The 12,170-nt window shown below is 33.5% G+C and overlaps 1 protein-coding gene across 2 annotated transcripts in view; it reads right to left on the bottom strand.

Moving 5' to 3' along the window:
• The window catches only part of LOC122717482 (GAS2-like protein pickled eggs), a 78,124-nt gene that overhangs the window by 31,878 nt on the left and 34,076 nt on the right, over positions 1 to 12,170 (bottom strand). For both annotated transcript variants that reach the window (XM_043941589.1, XM_043941590.1), the window contains exon 3: positions 5,510 to 6,034. In XM_043941589.1, the coding sequence (XP_043797524.1) occupies positions 5,510 to 6,034 (525 nt within the window). The remainder of the gene's footprint in view (positions 1 to 5,509; positions 6,035 to 12,170) is intronic.

The following is a 12,170-nucleotide window of genomic DNA, read 5'->3' as shown; positions in this document are numbered from 1 at the left end:
TTTTTTTTTTTTTTTTTTTTTTTTTTTTTTTTTTTTTACGAACATTCTTCTATTGAATTCATTAACCAAGTCAATCAATAAAGTCGTTACCGTTAAATTATAGCCAATTATCGAGTTTGCAGAGAAATAAAATTCCATTTCTGAAGGAACGATACACATTCTGCACGATTACGTAAGCCCTCTTCTTGTTTACGTGGCTGTTAAAAACTTTTAAAGGTTTTCACTTGTGTCTCAACCGGAAACAATGAGTTATTGATGATTCTTTCGATCTAAAAATAGAATTCGGCATATTTTTATAAAATAACGCTTTGATTCGTTGAAATAGCTTCGATTATCGCGCAATGCCAAACAAAGACTCGAATTATAATCGTTCTATTTTTGTTATTCACCTATTGGAATTTTTGATTAAATTAATTTATACTTTTAAAATTATTTTTACTTTTAATTTATTTATATTTAATGTACTTTTAAACGAATCAATTCACTCCTTATTTTCAATTAATCCAAATCTATATGGTTTATTTCATTTCATTTTTAATTTACTTCCACAATAAGAAATCTAATATCCTTATCTCGCTTTATTTAATCCAAAAATTAAATTAAATTGTAACTTGAAAAATATAATTTGAACGAGTTATCAACTTTTATATTTATTTCCTTTAATCATTCCTTAAATTTTTACATACGTTTAATATTCCAAGTTTTCAAAGTTCAACTGAAGAATAAAATATTTTATTCGCAAAATACTATCCTCAATGGTACGTAAAAGCCAAAAATTTTCCCACTGATCCAACAGCAATAACATTCCCCGCTTAAAATGTTAAATTATCAATTATGCAACTCGTTTCTAGAAATAAAATAGAATAAAATATTGTTTCCAACGAACTACGATTCCACGCTGACGGAAAAACAAAAATTATCGCGTAGCATTTATCGAATTTATCGAATTCTATTCTTATTCATCACGGTGTCCTCCACCTTACGATCAGAAACACGTGTTTTTCCAATCGACTCGTGCAAATTTTCCCTCTCATCGTTCGCCCTTTGTGAAACACAGCAGTGGAGAAATGCTGTTTGCATTCATGCGGATAAATCGCGAGATAGACGAACGCAGCTGTGATTCCTTAAGAATACGTTCCTTAAGAAATCGTTTATAAATGCAAATTATTGTGTTATAAATGCAAATTCGTGCCAACTTGACAACAACTGTTGCAAATTGTTTGCGGACGAAACGTTTTCGAAAATTTTCCAATAAATGTTCGGGAAAAATTTTGTTCCGTTATATGGTTTGGAAGGAAGAAGAGTAAAGAAATTTCGTGATAGATTAATCGTTTTATTAAGTTGCGATTTGTGAGAAATTAACGAGAAAGTCGCGTTAAATATTGCGAATTTTTTAGAGAGCAAAGCTATGAAGAAAAAGGAAAAAAATATTGTAAATTTGCCATTCTTTCACCTAACTTGGGATAACAAAAGTAGAAAGTAGAGAGTACGAAAGGATATTAAAAATACTAAAATAACACAAAATTTGTTTCTCAGTTTACAATCTGAACTATATCCAACTAATTAATTTTTAATAAATCCGTAACAACAATTTAGACAAATTTTCATAACTACTACACCTTAATTACCCCTCCATCTAAATTCATTCGTAACAATTAGAACATCGTATTCGATTGTATCAAACTTTCTATTCGCGTTTCGTTCTTCGTGGAATCTTTCTGCACCAACCAATTATCTCCCACTCGAGCGCGAGAGGATGTATCGAATCTCAGACAGAACCAACAACAGCCTCCTAGATCTAACGGAAAAGAAAAGCGAGCGCGAGGCCGTGTATATTCGTTCCAAATTAACCAGCGTTTCTTGTCGCTTTCGAAAACACACCGAGCCTCTTAGTCTGGCGTTAAAGCAGCCAGACGCCGTTAGTTCCGCTGGAAAACACGGCGGATTCTTTTCGCGCAGCCTCGTCCAACAACGAACCGCCATGCGAAAAAATTCCCTAGCGCGAAAAATTCCCCGTTATCGCCGGCCGCCTTGTGCAGTGTCCTGAGAATCGGTGAGCATTTTCCCTCTAGAACACTGGTGGTGAAGGTGAATCGTGGAATTCTTACGGACACTCCTAGAATAACTTTAATAACAATGCGAGGTTTAATTTAATAGTGTCGTTTTTTCTTTCTTACTTGTCAATTTTATTGTTTCGCGTGATTGAACGGCCGTTTGACTGAGTTTCTAGCGTTGAAGTTGCGTAGGATTGAATGATTTAGATTTAGGGGTGAAAGAAGAATGTGACAGTCAATAAAGTCTAACGTAAGATACATTGTAAGTTGTATTTGTATAAAGATTAAAATTGTTCAATTTTTTTCATAGATACACGATTTGTTTCTTTTTATCATATGTTTCTCTTTAATTAATATATCCGTGTATCTGATTATAAAAGCTAATTAGTTTTAGATGCCTATTTATCTAAAAAGTTGGAAATATTAAAAAGAAATTTATCCTTTTTACATCCATTTTGACTCTAACATTATTGTTCCTTTTTTCTCAATCCAAAAAGATAGAACTGAGAAGTCGGCCATTTTTAATTTCTACATACACCACCATTTTGATTCTAACTTTCCTAACCTAAAAAAAAAATTTAAAAAAAAGAAAAATATCTCTTTTAAAATCTCTTCACGTTAAGTGATAAAATTCTCTCCTAAAATAGTTTCATATATGCATATATTTTCACATTTAAAGGATTTAAAGTCGAGTTATTCTTCTCCTCGAGTTATTTGCGAATCTGGAACCCGTTAAGCATAACGCGTCAGATCTCGAGGCGCCGGTGTATGAATTCTTGCGAGGATGTATCAGCAGATTGCTCTTTTCCTATTCAAGCGGCGCAAGCGTGGTCTGAGGTCGACTACATCCGAACAACGCCTGGCTAAATCCCCCGGATGCCTAAGCGTGTTTCTAAAGCGCATAGCACGGATAACTACACAAAAGATGTGCAGGGAAATGGACCAGCTTTGTCATTTTAATTTTCCAGCCGGAATTCAACCGATTGTCGGGGAGGGGAAAATTTACTTTTATAAACCGTGAGAAACAAGTTGCATCATTTGTTATTTCCCACGCGATATAAATTATAGACATATTATACGATATGATAACTAAACACGCAGATTTATCACGACAAATCGACAACAAGAAGAAATAAACGAAAGGATAGAATTTACTATCAAGTAATAACTAAATAGAAAATGATACAAAATTTTGTAAAACATATTTGAACTTAAAATCAACCGATCTATCTACCGATCTTTCTATATACACAATAAGGAATAAATAATACGAACGTTGATCGATTATTATGAGATTCGTCGATTTTTTGCACAAGTTTATCCTATTTAATATGAATAATCAATACTTTAATTTGACTTTATAAAACGAATTTTGTAAAACATATTTGAAAATCTACCGATCTTCTTTCTATATACACAATAAGGAATAAATAATACGAACGTTGATCGATTATTATGAGATTCGTCGATTTTTTGCACAAGTTTATCCTATTTAATATGAATAATCAATATTTTAATTTGACTTTATAAAACGAATTTTGTAAAACATATTTGAAAATCAACCGATCTATCTATCGATCTTCTTTCTACATACACAACAAGGAATAAATAATACGAACGTTAATCGATTATTATGAGATTCGTCGATTTTTGCACAAGTTTATCCTATTTAATATCAATAATCAATACTTTAATTTGACTTTATAAAACGAAAGACTCTGTACGCATAACAAAATATAAAATGATCATAGAAGCTATAGAATTCGTTCGATATATAATGTCCCCAATATTTAAAGTTTTGAACTAACCGCGGTATTACAAGTGAGTCACAATGCGGCTATAAATTGCTCTCTAGCGACCGTTCAGGGAAACTTCTATCCGCGAAATTCCTGCTATAACCCCTAACACCGCGTGACCGAGCGCGGTAGAGCGCGTGGAAAAGTGGACAAGTCGAACGGCCGATTCCCACACGTAACACGACACGAGGGCTATGCGCGCGCAAGTATTTACGATCGGCGTGTAACGAGAACGAAATCGGTTTCGAGATCGGGCAATTACGCTTGTTCTGCCCACGTGACGCGAACGCGTTACGTTTTACCAGGCTGATTTAGTGACCGTTTAAATCCATTTAGCGGTGGAAAACGCGGTTCGAGATGGAAGCGAGACGGTTTTCGTTTCGGTGTCATGCTAACACGATTTACGAGTCCACGAGTTGCGAGCGGAAGAGAGTTATCAAGACGACATTTTAAACCGTCCGTTCCTCGCGTGTACAAAGATCTATACCGGATTTCTTTTCTTTTCTTTTCTTTTTTTTTCTTTTTTTGGAAAACCGTCAGGCCACCTGCGACGATCGTACATCATTGTGATTCGAAATCTGGTAGATACTTGCATAGGTAATATATATATATGATCCTTTGAATTTGAAATTAGAAATCTCGTGATTGTCGTGTAGAGGTATCTAGTATCGAGTGAAAATTTATATAATCAAAATGGATATTAATGGATTTAGAAAATTATGGAAAATTATGGAAAAGTTTTTGTATAAATTGGAATAAAAATTTGCATCGTTGAGAGTAAAAAAAATAGAACGAAGAAGAATTTATGGATATAAAAGTAATATTCTTAAAATAAATATTTTTGCGCGAATTTACTATCTTTTTTTAGTAATTTAACTTTTTAATCATTTGCGCAGATCTACTGGAATAAAGATAAAAATTGTGCTACAGAACGTTTCAAAATCTTTAACGAAAGATGATTACACGATGATTCTTTTGCCTTTCAACGCCGGAATACGAATAACCATCATCTCTTATTCCTGATCTCGTGATATTCAGCGGGGAGTAACGCCATAAATACCTAAGGGTGCGAGTTATTTTCATAGTCTGGGAACATTACAGTCGCGCCACAGCTTTTTAAAAATACAAATCCACGTATCTGAAACCGAGCTGGAAATCTGGATCGAACAGACGGAAGACCTCCGTCCCTTCGTACGTTACATTCTTCTTCTATAACCTCATACATAAAAATAATAAGATCATTTACACCTGCTTTCAAAATTTGATCTTCCAATAATACTCTCGTATCCTTTCTTCTTTTATATAAAATCTAGTAATAAATATATTTTATATAAAATCTAGTAATCTTAACCCTTTGCTCTCCAACGGTGACTCTCGGTCACAGGGATTGTGGAACTTGAACAACGACAATATTTATTCGTGTTTGATTCTTTTAGAATATCGCTTCACAAATAAATTTCTAAGCTCTATAATTATGAGTAATTATCTTATGAGAACGCGCGGTCCGAGTTGCTGGTTCGACCGAGCGAAACAGGCCTGGAGTGCAAAGGGTTAATAATATTTAATAATCAACGAATTTCCCAAAATTACAGATATATAAATTTCCACACAACTGTTAATCGAAAAGCTGTTAATCGAAAAAGGAGAAAAATAACTTACCATCTCGTCCAAGCTCTTCAGATCGTTGGTGACGATCTGTGGCTGGGGTCCGTATATGAGGCACGGTTCCTCCTGCTGCATATCGGCGTACTCGTCGTCGCTCTCGTCGTTTCCGGGATTTCCATGGGCACCGTTCGCCGCCTTATTCTCCGCCGCTATCTCCCTATCTATCTGCCTCTCCATCTGGACGAGCATCGGCGCCAGCATACCGAATTTCGCGCCCCGCCTCGCCACCTCCAGCAAACAGAGGATCACGTGTCGCTCGTTCTTGCGCATAATCAGGTCGTCGGTCTCGAATAGCAGGCACTCGATGATACCCAAGCTGTTGCGGCACCAACCGATGAAGTTGGACACGTTGTCACGGGCGAAGAAGGTGCCGGCCTTCGCGTTCGGCAGGAAGGCCACGTCGCTCAGCTGGCTCATCGGCACGGCCAGCGACGAGGTCATCGATCGTGTCATCGAGATCTTGCGCGCCTGACGCCGCGCCACGTATTCCGCCGCCGACTTGCGTACGTTGTTCGCGTGCTGGGAAAAAAAACAAGATGGAGGAAGGTTAGATGAAACATTTCGATAAAAGATTTTGCTTCCTCTCCGTTCGAATTCATTTTATTTAACAACTGGGACGTTATTATTTAATTATTATTATTTAATTATTATTATTTAATTATTATTATTATTTAATAGTTATTATTTAATTATTATTATTATCGTTTTAATACGCAAGATATTTAGACATTAATGGGAAATGTAAATTAAATAGATAATGTATTTTTATTAATTTATTAATTAAATAGATAAATAGATAAAATAATAAATAAATTAAATAGATATGGTAATTGCGAATTAAATTTTTATAAATAAGTTTTATTTTTCTAAGATTCATGTTTATTTAAGTTTGGCTCGGTTCGATTTAATTTCATATCGCGAATTAAGATGAGAATTTCTCACGAAATTCTATTTCTTCGATCCTTGTTTAAACATTTATATGCCCAACATTCGATACGATTCTAAAAATATTGGTTCCTTCCTCGATTTTATAGTCAGTTGTAGGATGGTAAACCGAGTGATTCATTTCATTTTCTTCTTAACGAACTTCTCACACGTTCGAAACTTTATTTCCCCGATCTTCAACCTCCTCTATCTTCAACCCTGCTCAAACGTTTACATCCCCAACATTCGATACGATTCTAAAAATATTAATTTCTTTCTCGATTTTATAGTTGCAGGATAGTAAATCGTGATTCACATTGCTACTTTCCTTCCTAACGAATTTCTCACACGTTTTAAAATCTATTTCCTCAAATATTTTCAATCCTGTTCAAACATTCGATACGATTCTAAAAATATTAGTTTTTTCCTCGATTTTATAGTTGCAGGATAATAAACCGTACGATTTATATTGCTACTTCCTAACGAATTTCTCACACGAAACTCCATTTCCTCAAATATTTTCAATCCTGTTCAAACATTTACATTCGATACGATACTAAAAATATTGNTAGTAAACACATTGCTACTTCCTAACGAATTTCTCACACGAAACTCCATTTCCTCAAATATTTTCAATCCTGTTCAAACATTTACATTCGATTCTAAAAATATTAGTTTCTTCCTTGATATTATAGTCAGTTGCAGGATAATAAACCGTGCGATTCACATTACTATTTCCTAACGAATTTCTCACACGTTCGAAACTCTATTTCCTCAAATATTTTCAATCCTGTTCAAACATTTATATTCGATACGATATTAAAAATATTGGTTCCTTCATCGATTTTATAGTAGCAGGATAGTAAACTGTGCGATTCACATTGCTACTTTCCTTCCTAACGAATTTCTCACACGTTTTAAACTCTATTTCCTCAAATATCTTCAATCCTGTTCATTTACATTCGATTCTAAAAATATTAATTTCTTCCTCGATATTATAGTCAGTTGCAGGATAGTAAACCGTGCGATTGCTACTTTCCTTCCTAACGAATCGCACGATCGGTACGGCTGACATTCACCGTTACGCCGATCCGTTCGCCGATTAAGGAGTCATAGCGTACACCGCCGATATCATCTTAACACCCATGATACTAATTGTTCCATTAATAACATTGCACGCCTCCCCTCCCCGATCTCTCGATCGAACATTCACGCGAGCGATAAGCCGCAAACTTTTCTACACAATACGGCATAAAGTAGTGTACGCGCGCTTTCATCATTGACCGAGAGAGCTGCTTAAGTAACCGATAATTGGATATCGAGACGATGTAAATGAGCTTGGAGTAACGCTACGCCATACGACTACGCCCTACGTCTAATAACAGGTTTTACAAGCGTTCGATCTATCGCTCGATATCGAACTGAGAGGATCCTGTTGAACTTTTATTCGTCGATTAATTACGAAAAATAATTATCGTTGCATCACACGATTCTCTGAAAAGGAATTGTGAAAAGGATTATTATGAGTAGAAGAGAATAATTTTTCTAATTTGAAAAGTGAATTTTAATTCCGTGTATATAATTATATCTGCTATATAATTATTGTAATAATTTATTATTTATATATAATAAAGTAATTGATAAAAAGAAGGTATTGCAATTCATATCGTTAAGATTCTTGCGAATAAAAGAATTTAATAATGAAAGTTTGGTTGATTCTTGATACATATCGATGGATGGATAAATAAGGATGGCCATTGTTTCTGAACGAATCAATGGAAGATTTTGAGATGTAATTTTTTTTTTTTTTTTTTTGTAAAGTGCGACTGGTAATAAAAAGAAGAATCGAGGAATAGTTTTAATAATAGATCATTAGCAAGAAATAATCGATCGATGATAGTCTTAGATGTTTGAAATCTAAGTATAATTGCACTATTTCGAATTTGAATTTAGAATTTTTAAAAAATTATTTCAAAAATCTTTAATTCTTCTTCTTCAAATACTTAAAGTACGACTCGAACGAAAGATTCACGTTATCAAACCAAATATAGTTCATTTCAATACGCGAATATCGCTGTTATCATTCCACTTTTCATTAAATTTGCTTCATTAAAAAAGAAAATTACTAAAACCGTCAAATACAATTATTGTTAATTAAATAATCAATATTACTAGAAATTTTTATCAATTTTAAGTTTAATATTTTATATTTATTCTAAATTTGAAATTTCTATCGGGAAAATATGATTTCACACAGCAGCACCAGAAAGCTCTCGATATTCGATATTCCTCTTGGTTTGAACATAAGAGGAAAGAAAAAGAAACCGCTATAAATTAATTATTCCTATCTCGTGAAATTTTTATTATTCCTCGTGTTTCCTTCCTTTCCTTTCCTCGTTTCCTTTATCCATTTGGCTGATCACGATGCTCACGAGGTCAATGTTACGCGGATTAATGCCTTCTCATCTCACTTTCACCGTACTACATACTCGCTCTTCGTTAATGTTAAACTATGAAAACTATGTACTCGAGTTTTACCCATATAATTACACTTATTCTGCCGTAAAATTAAAATAATAAAATTATCCCGTGTCAATTAATCCATTTTAAACTATCAAAATAATGCGTTGCATACTTTCATTCAAATCGAACCGTTTGACTAATTTCGAACAACGAAAGAAGAATTCAAAGATATAATATATAAAAATATTATATATAAAATATATATAAAATATAAAAATCCGTATCTTTTAAGAAAAATTTATTTATTATCGATAATTTAAAGTAACGATTAGAAAATAAGAAAAAAAAAAAATGATTGGATAAATCGTGGAGCGCGTTAAAACAAGATTGAATTTCTAAGCGCAGAAACGATCTTATGAATGTCGTTGATTATGCAATTGGAGCATTTCAAAACTCAATTATACAGAAGCGGCCGTTTTCCATTGAACGAACTTCTTGTACGATTCATGCCGCGTATCTGCCAGCGTCGCTACACTGTTAATCCGACTACAGCCGACTTGATAAAGCAGTTAAAGAGGTCAGTTGGTAGACGCTGATCGATTGTTCCGTAATTCTTCATTTCCTGTCTCGATACGCTACCATGAATTTCAATAATCCCCGACGGGGCCATAGCTTTTTTCTTCGAACTAATTTAAGGATTTCTTTGTTTTTTACGCTCCTCCATAATGTCCAATTTCGAATTCTTTCTTTTTAAGAAAAGTAACGCTCTTTTTTCTCCGTTCTATTGTTTTCTCTGAATTTTTGTTACGATTTTTTTCGAAAAGACAATGATTAAAAATCATTCGCACGAATCGAATGGAGAATTTTATCGATCGATGTAAAAAAAAAATTCAGATTTGAATCTTTTGGAAAGTTAAATAAGAGTTTTGGAAAATTGAAGCTGTAAATTTAAAAAATTTGAACAAATGTATATTTTATCAGGAAATAAATAATAATTATTTTTATGAATAAATTCGATCAAGATTTATTTCTCGTAGTTAAAAAAGTTTTTTCTTCGAACTAATTTAAGGATTTCTTTGTTTTTTACGCTCCTCCATAATGTCCAATTTCGAATTCTTTCTTTTTAAGAAAAGTAACGCTCTTTTTTCTCCGTTCTATTGTTTTCTCTGAATTTTTGTTACGATTTTTTTCGAAAAGACAATGATTAAAAATCATTCGCACGAATCGAATGGAGAATTTTATCGATCGATGTAAAAAAAAAAATTCAGATTTGAATCTTTTGAAAAGTTAAATAAGAGTTTTGGAAAATTGAAGCTGTAAATTTAAAAAATTTGAACAAATGTATATTTTATCAGGAAATAAATAATAATTATTTTTATAAATAAATTCGATTTATTTCTCGTAGTTAAAAAATTAGTAGAAATTTCTTTTTGTAGCTTTGCAATCATTATCATTTCTTGAATCGAAACGATGTCAAACGAGAATTCCGAACGCGCCTTTATTATTATCGAAAGTTAAACATTTGCTAGAAATGCTGGAAAAAAGAGAAACGGTTTAAAATCTTTGAAATTGGAATAGGACATAACTGTTCCTGGAATTAATTTCCGCTGTGAACGGCAAATTTCCGAAATCAACGATGTACTATCGACCGATAATCCACTACACTCGAATCAATATCGAAAGCAACCCAATTTCGTAGAAACTTTCAAAAATCAATTTGAAACATTTTGTATCATCCACATTCGAATTATTATGAAATAAGAATATCCAACGCGCAATTGTGAAATGTGTATTTAATCAAAAATTCCACGTAACGATTTCGTGGTGGAGAATGTCGAGATATTTTCTATTATATTCTTATGTATATACTTTTAACAAATCTTTGAAGAATTCATTAATATTCAATGCAGAAACATTTACATCAATCACAAAACTATCAGAAGAATCAAAAATTATAATACACACATCTCCATTTAAAATCGTAAAATTTCTATTATTCGTAACATAACCTCTTATTACCTTCTCGATATAATCACGAATTTCAATTATATCAGTTTCTTTATACGATCATCTTGCACTTGGATATCAGTATGTTATAGATATTTACAATGTACGAAATTAACCTCGTCATCAACGATTGTCGTATCGAAGAATTTTCAATCGAATGGATAATATCCATTCTTATTAATACGGAGCGTGACAAAAAGGATTGTGCCCACTCTCGTCGAGTTCGGTGGATTTCCAGGCGAGGAAACGGTCGGTTAGGCCGTTGACACGTTCGCCTAATCTCTATATTATCCCCGGGGAGGTATCTGGCCGGGACAACCGACCGGATGCTATTAGATAGAATTTTTACGACTGTTGGCTCCAACCGTGATACCGCTCGCATACCATCGCCTTATGGGTATCACGTGTACGAGAGGCCTACGACACGAGCCCTTCCAATCGCCCTAAATTCTAAACTCTCTCGTTTAATCGTTTATCGAGGAAATTGCGCGAGATTGTAGTTGCGTTTTTTCCGTTCGATGTGAGAAGCGGGGAACATTATGTTGTTGAATTATAACGTCAAATATTTGGAGTAGATTATTATACATATGGAAGTGGGGGAAAATATCGAATCTAATATATATATCGTCACGAACGTAATATATCGCTACTCGATCTATTTTAGATTTTTAATATCTACTTCATTTTCGTTATCTTCTATACATATTTGTCCGATGATGAGACAATTTTAAAAATATATATTAACCGAGATAATTGATCGAATCTTTAAGAGAGTATTTTTTAAACACGTCAGAAACTTATTATACTTATTATAGTTAGAATTGAAACCAATATCGAAAGATAAGGGAAAAAACGGATAATCTCTGTTCAACTTATCATTATTGCTTCAACATATAATAATATCCCAAATCATTGACTTAACCTAATTAATATCTAATGTTTTCAGAAATTTTTACAACTGAATTCAATATCAATAAAAAAATCCCTATTACATCTTATCTATCGTTACCTCTTCCAAGCTAAAAGTTTCGAATTACGAAATAAACCTAACCTAATCTTTACATCAAATCTCCAAAATCTTTTAGCATCCATTTTATATCTCTTTAATCCCTCGAAACGATCGACTATCCGAATATATTTGATATCACCAAACCCAACTACCAACCACCCATCCAACCAAACCATAAAGAGCTAACTAAAACCGACATCGCTCTCCTAAAATCACCTCACCATAAACGTTCTCGAGTCGTACCAAGCCAAA

Source organism: Apis laboriosa, unplaced genomic scaffold, assembly GCF_014066325.1.
Source record: "Apis laboriosa isolate Shangri-la unplaced genomic scaffold, ASM1406632v1 scaffold5213_cov150, whole genome shotgun sequence".
NCBI lineage: Eukaryota > Metazoa > Arthropoda > Insecta > Hymenoptera > Apidae > Apis > Apis laboriosa.
This window is presented reverse-complemented; position numbering and strand designations above follow the sequence as displayed.